General features: G+C 38.9%; 1 protein-coding gene across 1 annotated transcript in view; it reads right to left on the bottom strand.

The window, feature by feature from the left end:
* Window positions 1–1,629: 1,629 nt before the first annotated feature.
* FAM107A (family with sequence similarity 107 member A) overlaps window positions 1,630–22,358 on the bottom strand; it is an 81,655-nt gene continuing 60,926 nt past the window's right edge. Inside the window, exons 2-4 of the mRNA XM_063426864.1 lie at window positions 12,490–12,664; window positions 5,871–6,027; window positions 1,630–4,533 (exon numbers count right to left, since the gene is read on the bottom strand). Coding sequence (XP_063282934.1) covers window positions 4,426–4,533; window positions 5,871–6,027; window positions 12,490–12,664 — 440 coding nt within the window. The 3' untranslated portion in view covers window positions 1,630–4,425. The remainder of the gene's footprint in view (window positions 4,534–5,870; window positions 6,028–12,489; window positions 12,665–22,358) is intronic.

Raw genomic sequence — 22,358 nt, 5'->3', positions numbered from 1 at the left:
TTCATCATGAATACCCTGTTACAATGTAAGCTGATAGATATGTGTGGAAACTAATTAAAGTAATTCATGTTCATGTTATGCAGTGAAGTGACAAGCACCCATGACAAGTGGTATATGACTAATACATTCCTGCTTTCTACAACCAAAAAATAAATAAAAATAAAATGGGACTCAAAGTTAAAAAAATGCAAAGATGATGAAAAATATGTCCATCTATTATATATATTTTTTTGCAGCCACACAATAAGGCACCTAAGTAACACACTTCTCCTAAGTATAACTCTCCTTCGTGAGACATGCGAGTCAAAATAACACTTCAAGTGCCAGCCATTCGGTAGGATATCTACTTTTAGAAAGGATTATATATCTATATAAAAATAAGGACTTTATAGAAATATATATATATATATATTTTTTTTTTTTAAATGTTAACAAATGCTCTGATAATGTGGGTAAGGGGGTTGTGAACCATGTGGTGCCTTCATTTTCGCCCCTTCGTGACCTAAAATGATTTGTCTGACCCTGATTATTGTGCTAAAGGTCCAGTCTCTCTTGTGATGCTTGACTTTTAAAATGTATTGATTGATGAAACACAGGGAATATAATATGTCTGCGGATAATGTACTTCATTGCAGAACGCAAAGATAAAATCAATAACAAGTGAATAGGCAGAATTAAACAGGAACAATTTGAAGGTCAGTTAAAGGTTGTGTGTCTTGCATGCCTCATACAAGTGGTTGATTGTGAGCTATATTACCTCTTGAGAACGCTGGTATCAATATAACACCAACAGTAGCATTAATTGTGCGGATGTGCAGATCATTAGTCTTTGAGTTAAACTGCATTTACTCAGAAGCTTAGATCTAGTCCAGATGGTACCTGGATCTATTGGGCAGCATGAACTCACCAGAGTTCCATTTCTACTTGAAGTGTAGTGTCCTATTTAAGTCAAAATGGTTTCTTGGTATAGCAGAAATGCCTCAGTTGTAGTTACAAAAACAATCGCTGTAGTTCCGCCTACAGCCTGAGTGTGGCTCTATGTTCTTTATTGTTTTGTGTGTTTTAAATGATATAATTATATTTTGATGAAAGGACACTTTGAACCAGCCTATTGTATTTGTGACTCATCTTTCTCTTTGTAAAAAGTCATTAAAAAAATAGAATAATTGCTTTGTCTGAACACTCACGTCGCACATACTATTAAGAAATTTTCTAGATTGACAATTCTTTTAAAGAACATGGTGTAACACTAGAGAGTCGTGTCACATCAAACCCATATAGTGAGTGCATTAAATATCTTCGAAAATGTTGTTCCCCAGGCAAAAAGCATCCTTGGGTGCACTCACATGAATATATACTTTGGTAGCTACTATAAACTGAGTGACCTTCTAGGGAAAATGTGTCAGGTAACCCCCAGTACTAATTGACAATAGAAAAAAGAAAAAGCACTTAGGGAAACCGTTTAGAAAAAAATATAATAAATTGAAAAAATCATTATAATGATAATAATATTTTTTTCAATTTATTATGATTTTTTCTGTGGATATATTTTTTGCACATATGCTGCACATTGATAAGATATTTTAATTATTTATTAAAAGCTAAGTTTTATTTGATTACTTTGGGGTTACTCCTGGTCATTTAGGGTTTACCTTTTGAACGGTTTCCCTAAGTGCTTTTATTTTTTTCCTATTGTCATATACTTTGGTAGGTTACATAATGTAATGTCCTGCAGTGAACATACTAACTCTGAAAAATATTACAGATACTCCTAAACCTATAATTAAACAGGAATGTATTTTTCAGCGCCAAGTAATCATTTAGGATGTCTGATGAAAAACATAACTCTTGGTTAACAAGCAAATGATGGTAATTTTTCAAATGGGTTATATTGTATATATGAAAAAACGAATTCATAGATGAGACTTTCAGATCAATAGAATTTGCATGGGTGCAAACAATCCTGCTTGACCCACGAATTGGTTGATCAAAACAAATTTTGAATTGACACAACTAGATCGTGATACCAGTATTGTGGAACCATGTTAACTACAAATAAAAAGGAGGTAAGTAGAGTAAGGTTGGGGAACTATGGTTAAGGTGGGTAACTATAGTTAAGAAAGCATGGACTAGCAAGTCACAAATACATTTCGTAACTGCACATAAACTTAACAAAATAGAACTATTTTATTATGTTGGCTAATGTCATTGCTAAATAAATATGGTGACGTTCTTTTAACATGTTATTTCATGATGCATGAAAGATAAATACGGTGGAGCTCTTTTAAAATGTTTTTTTCTTGATATATGAAGATTTATGTTAATTTTCACTCATTATTTTCATTTTAGTGCAATTACATAGGTTGTTCTGTATTTTTTTTTTTTTTAAGGTGCAAAAAAGAAATATCCCATTTCTTTATTTTGTAAGGAGTTCCATTTTACAGCAATTTTTTACGCTTTCATATGAGCGCAGATTCTCAAGACCCGAGTATCCCTTGTTGATTTTATAATATTCGTGCGTGAAGGAGATCTTGAAAGCATGCGCTCTAAATATAGGTAGTAAATAAATGTATAACCGTGAACATACATTATCTTACTAGAAGTCTTTGTTGCTGCATAATAATAATGTGTGGGAATTACAGAGACCTGTGCTGCTTCCTGTTTCAAACTGAATAATCAGAGCGCCATGAAGCAAGCAGCAGAGGCATCTATGACTCCCTCTGATCGTGCCCAAAAAGCAGCAGCAACATGGACAGTAGGAAACTGCAACTGGCTCGCTGGTGTGCAAGCCGGAGACTGCATGTTGACTACTTCACAGGGCCAGCTGGGTAGATCCATTTATCTCCCCAGTTGGCCATCAGTCAAGACCACTTGACACAGGTCCTGTGTGCCCAATGACCTGTCTAGGCCTACATTACATAGTATGTTAATTGGTCTAATGCTTACATCATTCAAATAAATGTTATATTCGATATATACGTGTACATCTCTATTTCTTAATAATGAATTAAGATAAATAAAAAAAAATCATGATGGCTGTGAGTGTATATGTATTTGTGTGTGAGTTGATAATACCACATTTTGTGAGTGTGACATGCCTGAACTGTTATGAAGTGTAATTTTATATAACTGGTTAATACAATTCACATTTGGACATTGGCTACAAATTGTGCCCCAGAAGTTGTTCTCTTTAGAGATTTTTTTCTGAAGTCAAATACAACATAGGTTTTCTACTGAAGTTCCATTAGAGAAATATAATTACTTCTACAGATCCAACTAGTTTATCACCCTCAAATGTCTGCCCATCATAAAAATCTCAAATATGAGTTGAATGACCTCGATGGAGTCCTCCCCATGATTGTTAACCTCTATTTTATCCCTAAGTCTCTTTATGTTTACTTTATAAAGAATTATGATGGGAAGAAACCAGGAATTAACTTTTCAGAAAGTGAAGTGTGTAAATGTCTTCTACCATAGATAAACTGTTGCAGAGAAAGTCATTAAGAAAATAATCTTTAAAACAGTATTTTTGTGAGGAGCCGCTATACGTTTTTTTATGTGTTTAGAGACTAATTTAGCTCAATGCATAACTGTCCCTTAAAAAAATAAAACCGAGTTTAAAAGCAGGCGACCTGGCCACCCTTGAGGACATAGTTACAACTGAAGACCACTTAGCTGTTAAATAGGACTTTAAGACTCCAGGGTAGAATGTATTCTTAGTGAAGTTCTGATCAGCTAAGTTTAAAATGTGATAGTTAGATTTTTGATCCGAATTGGCAGCCTTATGGCAAAGGAAGACCAACAGACTGAAGAAACTCATCACACATGCTAGCTATCTTCACACATGTATGGTGATGGTGATCACACACCATGTAGTAGACTCAATATCAGTAGTTCTTTTTGCACTTTTACGTAACACCAGTTCATATTCATAACGGGCTATTAAAAAATAGCTGTATACATTGCTCCAGTCCATTTATCTTCCTCTAAACGTGTGGATGCACGCTGCATCTTCATTAGGTTGCATCTACTTCTCTTCTGCAGGATAATTTTAATTGGTTCCTACAAGAAGGCTTGTTTGACCTTTCATTTGGGACATATAAAAAGCATATGCACACCACATGGCTTGTAAGGTCTGCTGTAAACAGTCCATTATGACAAAGATACCACAATCTGCGACAAATCCAATGATCCATTTAACGAAACAGGTTATTCCACTTGGCGCTAAAAGTAAGCATCTTGTACTAACGCTGCGATAAGGAAATGTTAAAGCATCCTTATGGAGCACAAACCCAGGAATTGGATTCCTGCCAGAGTACATGTGATTAGTATACATCCACCAGAAGACATAGCTGTAACGTTAAACGAGTACAGTGAAGAAAGCCTGCTTGGTAAAGGGATATGTTAATACAGGCGTGGCAGAGTCTACTCCACTCTCTCTTGTAAGGTGGCTGTTCTCCTCAGGTTCTCTTTAACTTTAATAAATTCTGGGGCGTGTCCATCTTCTTTAACAGCTTCTTGTTCTTTTTCAAGCTAAATGAAAAAAAAAAAAAAAGATGTAAACGTAAAGTTTAACACACACATTTATTCAGATAATTTTCTAAGGCATTAAAAGTTCTATATAACGTGTTAAAAATTTTAATGCATGTAGCTGGTCTTGCCAAGGGCGCAAAATAGACAAGCACCAGTCTTGTTGGATCATGACCGGTGCCCTTTACAGAGCAAGAGTTCCTTCATTGGAAATACCACCATTGTAAAAACTATGTAAAAACACCTGTAACCAGATTTCTTTTTTTCAAATAATTTGTATTAAGGTTATAATGTATCTCACAACAAATAATAAAGAATAGTTAAACATAATATTCAGTGAAGGAAAGGGAAGGGAAACTTGGAAATAGGAAAGAGGATCCATCCATAGCAATACACATATGGAATACTGTACAAAACAGTAGTTATACATCTTTGACCTTAACAAAATCTATATTCTATAAGCAATACGTTTTTTTTAAATATCTTCACATTTTTCCCAAATATGTTTGTTTTGTACATAAATGAGTATTCTTTCTATAAGACAATTTGTTTGCTTTACTACCTAATACCATGGTCAAAATTTCTTTACGTGTAGGTACATTTTTAGATTTCCGGTATCGAGGTAGACATGAAGTAGCTGAGATTAGGATGTGGCCTATCATTATTTTGGAAATTTGTGCAACAGACTCCGGGAATTTCTTAAAAAGTGCTAGTTCTGATGTCAAGATACTTATATCTTTGTCCTCTTTAATAATTGAAACATGAATCATCGTCCAATATTTAGTTAATTTTGGACAAAACCACCATATGTGCACCATGTTTCCTCTTTGACTTTGTTTGTTTTTTCTTTTGACCCAGCTAGCCTTGACTATCCTTCTGCACTCCTGCCTGTGTGTCTGACGACCTGGCCTGTGTACCAGTCTCTGGCTTGTTTGCTGAACTTACCCTTCTCCATGCTCCTGACACTTGCCCGTCTCAAGTACTCCTTTGTTTCCATTTTCCTGGTACCTGCCTGTGTCTGGTACTGTGTATATTGTATTTTTCTATTTTTCGGATTTTGTTCCCTTCCTGATCTGTAGCATTCCCTTAGTCTAGTCCAGATATTTCATAGTTCTACTTTTACGTTAGCCTAGCCACTTTAATGTCAGGTAATATGCCTCTTCCTATCCCCCTGTCTTTGCTTTTGTTAGGTCGCTGCCTCTCACCTTACTGAGGTGAAACAGGCATGGCAAGCCCCACTTAAAAACAAAACAAAAAGCAAAAAACAAACAAACAACTTCATTGTTCTTTGAAAAAAACTCCTACAAAATACAAACAATCCCCTGCCAGTGTTGGGTTACCTGGTCAAGCCGCTGTTGCCTCTTTAAAAGCTCCTGTTCAAATGGAGATTGCAGCTTCTTAATCTCTTCCTCTTCTTTCTTCTGTTGAATGATTTTGTCTCTCTTCCGATGTTCCAGGACTCGCTGCAACTCTGGCTTTGTGTCAATCCCCAAACCTCTAAGGGAAAGATACAGGTATATGTTGTTATGCAGGTTAGGAAGGGCTGCTAGCTGGCTGATACCTTGGAGGGGCCTATCTTGTCACTTTGTAAAAGTACCAACTACTCTTGAAATGTTCACTTTTCTGAAGTGACAAGTGGGGACACTTTCTAAAACGGTTTAACAGGAGTTGTTTAGGGGCTAAGGTTAATGGTCTCAATGCTGTCAGTGGTTAATAAGAAACTATTTTTCTGGGATACAGGGAGTCTGGGTAAGGAGACAGGCTTATAGTACATCATTCTGCAAAACATTAATAAAGATTTGAGCATAGCAAAATACAAATAAAAAACAATCAAAGCAAATTAATGCACCAAAGGACCAATCTGGGCAATCTTTGAAAGTTTAATGAATGGTTTAACCCCTTAAGGCAAAACAGCACCCAGGACCTCATGGCACCATAACCTCATTGAGATGACATTGTTATTGTGTACAAAGAAGTCCTTTAAAGTTGCATTGGTTCTTGGAGTGTGCCTCTAGAAGAAAGTTTAATGAATGGTTTAACCCCTTAAGGCAAAACAGCACCCAGGACCTCATGGCACCATAACCTCATTGAGATGACATTGTTATTGTGTACAAAGAAGTCCTTTAAAGTTGCATTGGTTCTTGGAGTGTGCCTCTAGAAGATTCATTTATGTAGCCCTGATTGAAGCCACTAGAGGTCCCTATAGTGTCCACTGTAGTTTAGGAATACCTGCTGGGACATTTTTAGAGGGTATAAAACTTAGTGCTGTCCCAGCTCTTCCAGATCCTGTATGTAAGATTGGACAGGAAGGGATCACTTCCCATCTGCCAACTTACAATATCTCACATAGGAAAAGCTTAAGAGCAGTTGACCACTTTCATGTGTCTCCTCCTTCTTTCCAGGTGTCTTCCCCCTTTCCTTCCATTACTCTCTTCCCCCTTCCTTCTATGTCCCTCTCCCCCCTTCCTTTCATGTCCCTCTTCCTTCCATGTCCCTCTTACCTACTTCAACAAAATAATCCTTCCACGTCCTTCTTACCTACTGCCTTCCATGTCCCACTTCCCCCCTTCTTCCATATCTCGTCTGTCGTCCTCCCATGTGTATCTCCCCCTTCTTCCATGTCTCTTTCCTCCCCTTCATTCCATGTCCCTCTTCCCCCTACATTCCATGTGCCTCTACCCCCTACATTCCATGTCCCCCCTTCCTTCCAAGTCTCTCTCCTCCCCTTCCTTCCATGTCTCTCTTACCTACTTCCTTCCTTGTCCCTCTTCCCCCCTTCTTCCATATCTCCTCCCTCTTCTTTTCATGCATCTCTCCCTCTTCTTACATGTCTCCCTTTCCCAACTTTCCAAGTGGCAGTCAGCTACCACACCCACACAGCAGGCATCCTGCAGACCAAGATTATAAATTCTCCAGGCACAATTTGCTCCTTTTGACAGAGTTTGCACCCTCCCTCGCTCTTATTAAAGCGGCACTGTCATGCCGAACTTACCTTTAATTGATTCCTCTTCTCTCCCTCTCTCAGGATCTGTTCTCCATTTCTTACTATCTGCTCTAGTTTTCTTTAAAACATAAGACAAAGTAGGAACTACTTTGTCTTAAGGAGGTTTCCTATGCCTGACCATCTCTGACCAGTGGAGGAGCAACGTGTGCTCCATTTCCTGTGGTCAGAGAAATGTTCCCACAATTCTCACCTTTGATCCGTGATCTCGCAATGCTTCCTGTCAGTATTCCGAACGCCCTATCATTTAGACAGAACGTAGACAAACCCACTGAATTTCGTCCTAACTGAATGAGAACAGTTTGTTCGTTCATGTTAGGAAACAAATCGGATCGGAATTTCATTCGAATGAATAAAACTCCGATCCTATTTGTGCCGCGGCTGCATCTTGCAGCCGCTTAGTAGATAACTCCCTAATTCCCACGGTATTAGGGAGCTATCTACCAAAAGGCTGAAATACCACTCTAATACTCAGTAAAGTATGCCGCGAGTAAGAGCATGTCTAGTAAACAGTGAGCAGCCGTGAGCGGCGGGTGGGGGCCCTAAATAACAATAGGAGGGGGACCTATTGTCCTCCCCCTTGGCCCCCACCCATGAGCGGTGTGTGGGGTCCTAAATGAAAATGTTAACCACCCCCAGGTGACTAGGGGTCCCAAGCCCCTAGTCACCCTGCCACCCAAAAAATAAAAAATAAACCCCTACCTCCCCCCCACCCTAAAAATAGTGAGGGGGTAACAATAAAACTAAATCCCCATAATAAAAAACAACTTACCATTTGATGTCTTCTTTTTTCTAAAATCTTCTTTTTTCATCCCCCAAAAAGGCCAAATAAAAGTCCATGATACCCGTCGGACTTTGAAAATAAAATAAAAAACGCAGAAAAAAACAACCCAACGCTAAAAAAATAAACCATCTTCACCCATGGAGGGCACGGCACAGACTAAGCTCCGCAGGACGGGGAAAGGCTTTAAACCAACCAGAGTACTCTGATAGGTAAATGAAGAGACTGACAGGTAATTCTTCAAATTTACCTGTCACAGCACTTTGATTGGTTGGCTTGAAATCCAACCAATCAGAGTGCTCTGTGTCATTTTACACAGCTTGGGAAAGTTCTTTGGAATTTTCCCATGCTGTGTAATTTGACTCATAACTCTCAAATATTACTGTTGATTTTTTTTTTTCTGATTTTTTTTTACGTTTACAATGTTTTACAAATATTAGTTTTTTTTTTTTTAAATGTTTTTGGCTTGCCATATCCAATGTTAAGAAATTCATTATACCTATTTATGTGTTTTGGGGGGTTAGGGAGTATTTTAGGATTTTGTGACATGTAAATCCTGCCGTCTTCAACTTTATCTTGAAACTCAATTAGGATCCCTAATAATCAGAACCAGCTGTAATGCATTATTTTGCCAGCAGAGGGTGGCGTTGCTTTAGAAATATGTACATAAAATACACGTCTATATACCTATTTTGAAAAGCTGTGATCATTAACAATACTCAATATTTTTTTAAATAATTTTTTAAAAGGTTTATTCTGTAATGTTTAAAGTTCACAAAAAAAATAATCTAAAAGTGTCCAATGTCTCATCTTTATTGCCTAGTCCATCAAAAAAACAACAAATAATTTGCTGTGATGCTTTATATCAGATTCAGCAAAATACAGTATTGGTTAAATGTACCAGTATAGGCTACAGCTAACTGTTTTACAGTGAGAGTTCTATCTCACCTGAACACAAATTCCCCATTATTAAATTTCTTCAAACATGGCTATGGTATCCATTATGTATTGGGACTAAATATTTACTTTGTTTTACAGCCCATATTCCTCCACAACCACCCCGTCACACACACTACAGCTCCAGTCCCCAACAAAAGCCCCAGCTGCCACATTACAACCCTTTCTGTAACACAAAGATGTGTATGTGGGCGATACTCATAGCAAACTCAACCATCACACTACAGTCTTTATTCCCCAGTTACAATCCCTATCACCCCCACTACATCCCATAAGCCCCCACATGTACAAAACAGCCTTAGTCAGACACACTATAGCTCCAGTCCCCAACAAAAGCCCCTTACTGCCATATTACAACCCTTTCTGTAACACAAAACTGTACATATGGGAGGTGTGTGTGTGTGGGCACAAAGGGGCCCCATATTTTCCTATTGCTTAGGGCCGTTTAGTTTTTAGTTCACCCCCAGGTGTAACATGCCTAAACCCTTTGTAATAATGAGTTAAATTAAGGTATGGACTGAGAGTGCTCTGGTTGAAGTTTCAACGGACCGCGGTGACTCTGCAATCCGCTTTAGAGTTCCAGGAAAGTTGAGGGTTGCTCCTGGTCTGGCGCACCGTACTTCAGTGGTGATTCCGGAGCTGCTAGAAAGGAGCACTGGGCTGGGAGGCGCAGGCTGGAAAGTGCTAATAGTCTTTTGAGAGAGGGGTGGTGGTTGGGGAGACATGTATCCATCTTGGGTTACCCGAGGATCCGTCACAAAAGTAAATTAAATAAATTAGGACATTAACCACGTTCTCAGCTATATTAAGCAATGATCCCAAGTGAATTATGAGTCAGAAGGATTTGTAACCACAGTCTTATTTGAAATTAAATGTGTGAAATTCAAATCAGTCTGTTCAAATGCTTTTTGTTTTTAAAAGGAACACTCCAAGTACCATGATCAGTAAATTCTGCTGTGGTAATTATAGAGCCAGGAGTGCCCTGGCACATTCCAGCAGTAAGTAGTCAAACCATTTTGGTCACATTTTGACATCTTACCTGGGTCCCACTGCCCAAGCTTGGTCAACAGGCAGTGCATCCTATTCTTCTGCTGCAGAATATTCTGGTTATCTTTACAGAGCTAAGCAGGGTTATGCAGGACAGCACTTATTTCCTAAGAGCATCAGTTGAGTGTTAATAAGCACCGTACTGCATTGCCCAGGCTTTACTTTGCAGGAACCTTTTGCTTCTCCTGCACCATGGCTACGTGGCACCCAGGGGACCAAGGTAAGTTGTCAAGCCACACTGATTTTTTTTTTATTACTATTCTCAAGAACTAGGGCACTACTGGCACCGTAAACATGCTTGGATTGTTCCTTTAAAGGATTACTATAGGGTCAGAAACACACACATGTATTCCTGACCCTATAGTGACCCCCCCCCCCTCCCATTAGCCCACTCAGAATGGTTTAAAACTTAACTTATTTCAGCTCTCCACAGGTCTGCGGGTGCTGGCCCTACCCCCTTAGTGACAACAACAAAATTGCAGATTTTTTGCCAAATTGGCTAAAATCGGCAAGGGGGCAGGGCCAAACACCATTTTGGCCAATCAGCACCTCCTCATAGAGATGCATTGAATCAATGCATCTCTATGAGGAAAATTCAGCGTCTCCATGCACAGCGTGGGGACACTGAATGGCAGGGCTGCTTACTGTGCAGCACTGAGCCAGGAAGCACCTCCAGTGGCCATCTGCTGAGTGGCCACTTGGAGGTGTCCCTAGGGGCAATGGAAACACTGCCGTTTACATGAAAATGGCTGAAGGGAGCTATTATACTGACCAGAACAACTACATTAAGCTGCAGTTGTTCTGGTGACTATAGTGTACCTTTAAATAAAATTAATGTATTATTTCAATACATGTGTCCAATGCCTGTTTTCTTTAACTAATCCAAATTCGATCCATGTGAAACAAAATTGGGACTTATTCACTAGTCTGGGAAATGTGGAAAACTGACTCTGGAGATGTACATTTTTAGTTCCTGATGTACCAATCTGATGTACTTTTCAAGTTTGAAAAAAAACTTTGGGCTGCAAAGCTTGGGCATGTGAAACAAATGCAGGAACTTTAAATGTAAGTACGTATCTTCTGTATTTTAGTGTATTACTAATAATCCATTAAAAAGAGTCAAGCTTGTTGTGTTCCCCAGTAAATAAGATATATGCTCCAAATAGCATTTTGTTAAGTTTTCCTTTCAGAGGACTTCAGAAAGTTCAAAGCAAAGTTTATTTGAAACTCAGTGATGAGAATGTAGCAGTATATATAAAGGTTAGTGTTCGGGCAGGATTCCCTTGTGACCTCATTACCTGCCTTTACCTTTTGTGTAAATGAAACCGTGGGCTTTTGTGTAATCAGGAATTCCAGGATTGCTGACCTACAAGACTGTACTTGGCAAGTTCATGTAGTGATCTGGATACGTTACCACGTAGTCTCTGTACATTAACAGAGTGTAACCATATGAAATGGTTACATTATTTCTGCTAAATATCTGAGTTTAAACAGAAACTTTACACTAAATCCAAATTTCTGCAATAAATATAAAATGTAAAAACATTTTTTTTTACAAGTTTTTGTTTTGTTTTGTTTTATTTTTTACAAGTTTTAATGGTAGTGCTGTAGGTTTTTATGCGAAAAATAAATTGCGTGCCAAAAATCTTTTAATTTTAATGGTGTCAGTGGAATAATCCAAAATAATCGAACTAGGTAGATTTTTATGCATAAAAATATATTTCAACAGCTTTAATTAGAATGGGGAAAATACTTTTTACATGAGTTGATGATTCATACTTCATATCCTATAGAATGTAAGCTTGTTTGAGCAGGGTCCTCTTCAACCTATCGTTCCTGTAAGTTTTCTTGTAATTGTCCTATTTATAGTTAAATCCCCCCTCTCATAATATTGTAAAGCGCTACAGAATCTGTTCGCGCTATATAAATGGCAATAATAATAATAATAACACCCCATATATGCTTAATATAAATTGGGCCTGGGATGGGTATGATTGTGGCAGCGATATGTTTCAATGGTGTATGCCTGTCAAGAGGGTGCACCATTGATGTATCACTGACATGCAAAGACTTAGCTTCACATTCTAAACTGACAAGTGAAAACTGACAGCCGACCAGGCTCCTGTGTAAAAGCACAGCTGCTTTAATTTGTGGTAAATAGTAATATTCTGACCTTCTGTGGTTCATTAGCAGTTCTCGATGGAGCTCCTGATGACTTCTCGATGCTTTTACTGGATTAACTAGTTTTTTGGGCTTGATAAGCTCCGGGTTTCCTTCCAAGTAATCGGGATGTGCCAATATACTTCCGATGTCGGGCGATTCCCTCTGAATCTCAGAGTACATGGACGCTGTGCAGAGAAAACACACACTGATAAGTAATCCATTTATTGTACTTTTTTTTCCTTTTCCTTTAATGTGGATTATGTCAATGCTTTCTCACGTTCATTACTTGTGTGACCAGCCTGGAAGGAAAGCTATTTGGAGAGCTTACTACAAAGGGCACCAGGACTATCTGACTGGAGTGGTACCTCTTGAAGAAAACGTAAGCTGTTTATTGGTCATCTGCAAGTTCAAAGCTAGGTTTGACAGCTCTGATTTTCTTCAATCTGCCTCAATGTCCAATCTAAGCAGATGAGTTGCCGAGGAGGCTAGGAGAGCAAATGACCCCTTAACACACAATATAAGCTGGAAGCTATAAAGAGGCATAGAGTTTGAGTACTGGTTCGCTCCGTGTTCATGACGGGACAAGTTAAATAATAATGTATCCAACATTTATCACTTTACAATAAATAACTACAAAATATATAATGTGAGGTGATTATTGCAGACTGAAATGTATGGGTTTCACGCTGTATATCCCAAGTCTTTGCACTTTTAAAGGGACCATTTCACTTTGAAAATAAATGTATGTGTTCCTTACTATGTTTAATTTAGATCCCCCTCTGTTAAAAAAACAAATACATTTACCTGTAATGCAAGGACATGACGCTTTTATCTCTGATACCCATTCTGTGAGATCAGTGAAGATGTTCTTTGTCTAATCTAGTGCCTCTTTTAGAGAAGTGTGAAGCATTTGGAACACAGGATACATGTGCAGCAATCAATGTTTAAGTCAGGGATAGCCAACCTTCGGCACTCCAGATGTTTTGGACTACATCTCCCATAAAGCTCTTATAGCTAGTATGCTGGCAAAGCATCAGGGGGGATGTAGTCCAAAACATCTGGAGTGTTGAAGGTCACCTACTACTAGGTCAATCAAAATGTTTCTCAGAGAGAAGCACGGACTCCAATGCTTCTGTATAACAAGCATTACAGGTGTTTAGCTTAACAATGCTGCGCTTGATAAAACAGAAAGTGAAGACATTTGAAAAAAAAAAAAATTCCAAATGTAAACATTGCTCTGAAACAGAGAAAAGAAAGGTAACATCCAGAACAGTACCAGAACATAGCTGTATTAGTTGATATAGAGATGGTTTCTGTAAAACATTTGGTGGATGAAACGTATGAATAAATATATAAAGAAATTAAGCAGGTATTGAGAATGTTATAAAGGGGGGAAAAAAACCCAATAATACGCCTCTAGAGATTTCTAATTTCTCCTTTCGCAATCTTACTCGGACAATTAGTTATGAGACTGAGAAGATTTGCTTGTTGTCAGATTGGCTGCTATTCAGTAGAAGATATGGGAAATGTTTTCCGTTTGGTTTACAAACCAGTTTAACAGGTTCATGGATTGCCAACAGGAATAAATTGCTAATTAAAATGAAAGAGAAGGATCTGCACTGATAGAATTTAATTACATGGAACCTTTTCTTCAACATTCTTTTAGTGGCTTTAAAAAAAGGTTTTCCCTTGCACTGTCTTTCTAAACCCTTTAACTCCATGTACCCTCTCCATGCTTTTCTCTATCTCACGGGAGAGCTGGCAAAGGGGTTTTGTGGCTGCAGATTAAAGTAGCAGGAAAAAAGCAGCAGGCAAACATTGTGAGCCTTTGCCTGTCTCTTAACATGTATACCTGGGTGCTTTGTTTCCAACAAAGATCCAGTTTGACAGGTATTGTTGACTTTGTTGGCCAAAACGGAATGTGCATCGAAACATAGATTCTGCATGTAGATAAGATCCAACTGCTAAGGTTTTGAAAATAAATCTTAAACTCGCAACACGCTGTTTAAAGGACCACTATAGTGCCAGGAATACGCTCGTTTTCCTGGCACTTTCGGGTCTATAGTCCCACCCACCCTTAGGGTCCCCCTCCCGCCGGGCTCTAGGGTGAGGAAGGGGTTAAACACTCACCTTTTCTCCAGCACCGGGCTCCCTGGGGACTCTCCGCCTCCTTTCCCCGTCATCGGCTGAATGCGCATGCGCGGCAATGCTTTCCTATGGACGCTGGCGTCTTCTCACTGTGAAAATCACAGTGAGAAGCGCGGAAGCACCTCTAGCGGCTGTCAGTGAGACAGCCACTAGAGGCAGGATTAACCCATAGGTAAACATAACAGTTTCTCTGAAACTTCTATGTTTACAGCAGGCAGGGTTAATCCTAGATGGACCTGGCACCCAGACCACTTCATTAAGCTGAAGTGGTCTGGGTGCCTATAGTGGTCCTTTAATGAAAGTACCCTCAGTTTCAAAAAAACGATATGAAGTTGTATGTTTTACTCGAAAGACATCACTTCATCAAAGTTTTTCAAAGTACCATGTTCGCGTATTCGTTTGACTACGTATATTTCTGTCTTAGAATTGACTGTTAATGTCATTATGAAAAGTAAAAAAGGAAATATATATTTCTCACTTCATCTAAAAAAACTGAAAATAGTTCACAAGAAGAAGATAAAACAGTGCCAGAAACTCCAATTACCACAACCACTTCAAAGAGATGAAGTGTTTTTAGTTCCGGGTGTACTCCTTTAAGAAGTATTTTCTTATTTGGAAAAAATTCAACAGGTAATAATATTGTAATTTATTTCTAATTTTAATTATGCATGAATAGTACATTAGATGTATTATGAATTAAACTAGAATCCCTTGTTAATATTTACTTAGTAGCTTTACTAGCCATCCATGTGATTCATTGACAGAAACACTTCTGGATGGCACACGGGAATACTTGAAATTACATGTGATCAAAAAATGTTCTAGAACCAGGAAATGCGAGAGAGCTACAGGATTGAAGAAAACACAGGCTGGTGTTGCAAGAGTGCTCTTTAAAGCGTATTTGTCATCTCTGGCCACTTTATGACTATTACATAACGATACAATCTTTCTGGAATACTTATTGTAGCTGCATTGGAATTTCACTGAAATTCTCAAGCAATCAGGAGATGTAAGACAAATCAGGGACTACTTTGACTTACGAGTATTGTCCAGGCTAGTAGGTGCACGTTGTTCAAATTGGTCTTTGGAAGTTCATGTGGTCCCAGATTCATTTGTGTTCTGGCACATGCACAAGAGTACCGCAGTAAGGCAGTAGAAGAAGCGCCAGGAATTGAAGAAACTCATGGCAGCTCCCAAAATGAATAGTTTCAGGTAAGTATCTATCTACCTTACGCTTTAACCCTTGGCTGCCACACACAAGGCAAAGATGTCACCTTCAGGGGTCTCCGCAACATACATAAAGCTCCTGAAAGTGACAGTTGCTTTAAGAACTGCTTGAATCACAGAACTATGTTGCCCTGTGACTAATGGGTTAGTTCATAATCCAGTTGAATTTGGACGTGTGTGTGTTCACTGCATACAATACTGTATTGAAACAAGACGATTCACAATTCTGTCTCTCTATTTTCTGCTCTCTTGTAGCCATGATGCCATGTATAACTGTATAACTTGAAACCAGATTTTTCTGTGAAGCACAGGTTATTTGATCTGGCTAAGACACAGCAAAACAAAACACTTAGAGAAATTCAAGGGCGCATTACTAATGTCACCAATCGCCATTACTTATTAAAGAGGTCCAATGGATTGTAGTCTAACTAGTGTCAGTATTAGACATTTAATTTGCCATCCAGGCAACTGTCATAAATGATGCATGGTACAGATTGCAAATTTGTGTGTGGGAGAAATTGGCACGATCTCCTTTTTCTTTGGGGAATACTGCAGCCCATCCCCCCAGTATTGGCAGAATTCGGAATTAGTAAAAGATCAAGATGTTAGGAAAATAATTGCATGCGGAAATCTTCATTTCATATTGTGATGTACTGGTGTGAATTTAAAGGCCAGATTAAATTGACATAGACTGACATAGAATTGAAGAAATTAAGAAATCAGAGTCTGTTTAAAACAGCATTAGAAGAGAACCACCTTTTAGCATTTGTGGGGACCTTGTCACTAGACTGAGAACTGGGGAGAATTGACATATGAATTTTACAATTCAGGACAAAATAATTTGATTAGAAGCCAGGGCCGGACTGGGAAGAAAATTTGGCCCAGGCATTTTTTATTCAGAGCGGCCCACTGAAAAGGGTGTGTTTTGTCATCCCCAATGACAAGCACACCTCATCTCAAAGTGAGCATGTTGGTTCAATGCTCTTCCAGGGCATGAGAAAATGGCCCTGTATTTGTTCTGCACAGTGCAAGCAAATTTAATAACATGCTTGTGTTGTGTTTGCTTGAAACTTGTACTCACTGTATCCCATTTATGGAGACACTATTTGTTTGCTTACATGGAATCTAGTGTGTGCATAGGGGATCCAGAGTGTGTATGTCAGAAATGTAGTATGTGTGTAGGTGGTGCAGCGTCTGTGTGTAGGGGATCTAGTGTGTGTTTGAAGGACCCAGAGTGTGTATAGGAGAGCTAGTGAGTGTGTGTGTGTGTGTATAGAGGATTCAGAGTTTATATAGAGATCTAGTGTGTGTATATCTGTAGATGATCCAACGTTGGGTAAGAAATCTAGTGTTTGTCTGGAATATAATGTGTTTAGGGGTGCAGTATGTGTGTGAGGGGTTCTGTAGTATATATACATATATGTTTGAGAGTATTGTGTGTGTGTGTGTGTTGCAGCATGTTTGGGGGCTGCTGTGTGTATTTGTGAGGTGTGCAGTGTGTGTGTGAAGGGTGTAGTGTATGTGTGAGGGGTGTGCATTTGTGTGGAGTATAGTGTGTGGGTGCGGTGTGTGTGTGGGTGCGGTGTGTGTGTGGGTGCTGTGTGTGTGAGGGTGCTGTGTGTGTAAGGGGTGCAGTGGGTGCTGTGTGTGTGTAAGGGGTGCTGTGTGTGTGTGTTAGGATGCTGTGCGAGGGTGCTGTTTGTGTCAGGGTGCTGTGTGAGAGTTCTGTGTGTGTGTTAGGGTGCTGTGTGAGGGTGATGTGTGTGTTAGGGTGATTTGTGTGTGAGTGAGGGTGCTGTGTGAGGGTGATATGTGTGTGTGTTAGGATGCTGTGTAAGGGTGATGTGTGTGTTAGGGTGATGTGTTTAAGGGTGCTGTGAGAGGGTGATGTGTGTGTTAGGATGATGTGTGAGGAGGGTTTTGTGTATGTGTGAGGGTGATGTGTGAGGATGATGTGTGTGTTAGGATGCTGTGTGAGGGTGATGTGTGTGTGTGTGTGTGTTAGGGTGCTGTGTGAGGGTGATGTGTGTGTATGGAAGGATTGTGTGTTGGGGGGGAGGCAGTGGTGAGTTCCCAGAGGCTAGAGTTAACTCTCGCGAGACCCGGACCGTTGCCACGGGTTCCTCTCCTGGCTGTCTCCCTCCCTCTCTCCCCCGCCGGCGTCTGAGTTTAACTGCATGTGGGCCGGTAAGGGAGATCTTTCATCTACCCAAAGGCCCATCATGGAACACAGCGGGACCGGCACTCGGATAGCGCCGGCTCTGCATTGACCAGCCTGGGAGATCCACCGATCTCCTCGGCCTGTGGCCATCGCGGCCCACCGGGCATTTGACCGGTTTGCCCGATGGCCAGTCCGGGCCTGCTTGAAGCCCTAGCCCTAGCCTTAGCTAGCACCCTTGTCCCTTGATTTGGTGTAAAACATTGTAATACATACTACTTAGCTGGTCATTTTCAAGTATTGTAAAGGAAAACTATAGTCACCTAAACAACTTTAGCTTAATGAAGCAGTTTTAATGTATAGATCATGCCTCTCAGGTTTTACTGCTCAATTCACTGCCATTTAGGAGTTAACCCCTTAAGACCGCAGGACGTACTATGCCGTCCTTATTTTGGTGGCTCTAAAAGCCGCAGGACGGCATAGTACGTCCTGCGATCTTATGTACTTACCCGGTCGCCGGCGATCCCACGCCGGCGATCGCGGTATGGGGGACTTACCTGGGAGCCCAGGGAGTCCCCCTGCGTCCTCTTCAGCCGCCCAGGGCCATGTGATCGCGAGGTCCTTGCGAGGACCCCGCGATCACATGGACGGCATAGCCGTCCAAGGCATTGCCAGCAGGGGGAGTGCCTGTAATGACAGGTACTCCCCCTGCTGTCTGGAAAAAAAAAAAAATGTTAAAACAGTGTAAAAATAAATTATATATACTTAGATCATATATATATTTATTATATATATGATCTAAGTACCGTATATATATATACACACATATACACACATACACATAAATATGCATACACTGTCTACATGTATTTTAATATTAATATATACATAATTATATATATATATTAATATCAAAATACACGTACAATGATATTGATTAAATATATATATAATTTTCATTATATATATATTTATATATAATAAAAAATAAATAAATATATAAATACGTTAAAAAAATAAATAAAAAAATAATACAAAAATAATAAAAAAAAATAGATAAAAAATATATAAACATGCGTAATTTCGTTCTAACTGTATTTTAAAATTAATATATATATATTGATATCAAAATACATGTAGAACGAAATAATATATATATCTATATACATAAGTATATACGTATATATCACTATGTATATACCTATATATAAATAAAAATAATTTAAAAAAATTATATACATATATATACACACACATATATATATACACACATATATATATATAATAATTCTACGCATATATTTATGTAATAATTTTACATAATTAGGTCATTTTATTAATTACAATTTGCAGGACCTGCCTGCCAACCCAGGCCAAAAGTTCAGGGAATTACATTGTCTAGCACTATATTTAACTCTGTAACTTTCCAAGACACCATGAAACCTGTACATGAGGGGTACTGTTTTACTCGGAAGACTTCGCTGAACACAAATATTAGTGTTTCAAAACAGTAAAATATATTACAACGACGATATCGTCAGTGACAGTGACATTTTTTGCATTTTTCACACACAAATGGCACTTACACTGACGATATAATTGTTGTGATACGTTTTACTGTTTTGAAACACTAATATTTGTGTTCAGCGAAGTCTCCTGAGTATAACAGTACCCCTCATGTACAGGTTTTATGGTGTTTTCAAAAGTTACAGAGTCAAATATAAGGTTTGCGTTTCAGTTTTTTCACATTAAAATTCGCCAGGTTGCCTTTGAGACCGTATGGTAGCCCAGGAATGAAAATTATCCTCATGATGGCATACCATTTGCAATAGTAGACAACCCAGGGTATTGCAAATAGGGTATGTTCAGTTTTTTTAGTAGCCACTTAGTCACAAACACTGGCCAAAATTTGCGTTCAAATTCGTTTTTTGCATTTTCAAATATTAACACTAACTTTGGCCAGTGTTTGTGACCAAGTGGCTACTAAAAAAGACTGGACATACTCAATTTGCAATACCTTAGGTTGTCTACTTTTGCAAATGGTATGCCATCATGGGGGTAATTCTTATTTCTGGGCTACCATATGGTCTCAAAGGCAACGTAACCAATCTGGCGAATTTCAATGTAAAAAAACTGAAATATGTAACACGCTATATTTGACCTTGTAACTTCCCAAAACACCATAAAACCTGTACATAGGGGGTACTGTTTTACACGCGAGACATCGCTGAATACAAATATGTGTATTGTATTGCAGTAAAAGCAAACAGTATTATGACATTCACAGTTAGAATGTCACGTAGAACTAAAGATTTTTTAAAAATTCTTATTTTCTCCCATTTTTTAAATATTTTTTTCATATTAAATTATGTTCCATACCTAAATATTTGATGTTAAACGAAAGCCCCGTTTCCCCTGAATAAAATGATATATAATAATGGGGGGTGCATTTAATATGAAAGAGGTGAATTATGGTTGGACAGACATATAGCGCAAATGCCAGGTTTTGTTTACGTTTTTTTGGATCACAACTTGTACATTTGGCTGCGGTCTTAAGGGGTTAAATCACTTTGTTTCTGTTTATGCAGCCCTTGTCACACCTCCCCTGGCTATGATTGGCACAGCCTGCATGAAAAAAAAAAAACTGGTTTCACTTTCAATCAGATGTAATTTACCTTAAAATGTTTTTCTCTTGTTCTGTAAATTGAACTTTAATCACATACAAGAGGCTCTTGCAGGGCCTAGCAAGCTTTTAACATAGCAGGGGATAAGAAAATCTAAATTAAACAGAACTTGCAATAAAGAAAGGGTAAACTTTAGATGACTCTTTACAGGAAGTGTTTAGGAAGGCTGTGCAAGTCACATGCAGGGAGGTGTGACTAGGGTTCATAAACAAAGTGATGTAACTCCTAAATGGCAGAGAATTGAGCAGTGAGTCTGCAGGGACATGTTCTATACACCAAAACTGCTTAACCCCTTAAGGACCAAACTTCTGGAATAAAAGGGAATCATGACATGTCACACATGTCATGTGTCCTTAAGGGGTTAATTAAGCTAAAGTTGTTTTGGTGACTATAGTGTCACTTTAAGCTGAGATTTGAGCTGCTCCAAGTAGTCAATGTAAAGGAACATGCCATAACCTCCATAAAAAAAAGTAAGCTCATATAAGTTGCTAGGAAGCCAGGAGCCTCTCTGCATTCATACCCTCACGGGATAAACCGTTTGGGATGCCCACCCGGCTGTTGCTCCTCTCTACATTGCATTAAGAGTAAATCAGGTGCGCTGTTTATCTCAATGGGCACACGTTGATAGAACGTGAGGAACAGAAGACTAATCACAAGTGAATCAGATTCCTTAAAGAATAATTAATACAATATAACCACGACAGCCCGCTGTAGAGATTTTTTTTCTAATTTAAATTGCTTAGAGGACATTTTGCAAGACACTTGATAACTCGCTTTTTAGTGATCTGAACCCTATGTTTAATTTTGTGGAATACATTGGCAGTGCATAAATACTAAAAACAGTAAGAACCTTATAATTGCCAACATGCTGTCCTTCTTCCACATTCGCACAGACCTTTGCTGATGATACCTCAATAATCATATATAATTGTAAACACATTTTTATAATAGACCTAAGAAAAATGCAAATGAAACCTCTTAATATATTAATGCTGTCCACATGTTAGGAACCAAGTAGAAAGGGGCATATTTCAACCCTGACATTTACACTGTTGCTAAGCAATGGCTGTTTGCACATTAATCATATCTGATGCCGACACTGATCTATACGCCAGATAGATTACTCTCTTAGCCGAGTTTACTCCGGCACAGGCCCAGTGAAACCAAAAGCAGAGCAGTTTCTGCAATCATTGGAGAACAATAATTACAGGGTGATTTTCATTTGCTGCTTTCTACACACCTCCCAACTGCCCTAGGTTCAAGGGTCTTGTCCCACCTTCCTGGGTCTGTTTCCAGGTGTTCTGCATGGGGTGACACCAGGGAACTCTTCACAATTAGCAAAGCAGGGAAATATTAAAAGACATGCTTGTGCTGGGTATACACAAGGCATTAAGATGATTGCAGAGCGCCTCACCAGTGCTTTTCTATCAGATCACCGGGATGTAGGGAGTGGTGAGCTTCTGGGTCACAGAAGGACATCATCTAGATGCATAGCAAGGTCATAAGGTCATAATGCATGACACTCGTACTATAATAACACAATAATGCACATACTGACAGTCACACAGTAACCCATACAAACACACTGATACAACCCATACAAACACACTGATACAATCATCACTTAATTTCAATGAATGTGTTATGTTCCTTTAAAAGGAC

The sequence above is a fragment of the Pelobates fuscus genome, chromosome 7 (assembly GCF_036172605.1).
Source record: "Pelobates fuscus isolate aPelFus1 chromosome 7, aPelFus1.pri, whole genome shotgun sequence".
Classification (NCBI taxonomy): domain Eukaryota; kingdom Metazoa; phylum Chordata; class Amphibia; order Anura; family Pelobatidae; genus Pelobates; species Pelobates fuscus.
The sequence above is the reverse complement of the archived record's forward strand: the minus strand, read 5'-3'. Positions and strand labels throughout refer to the sequence as shown.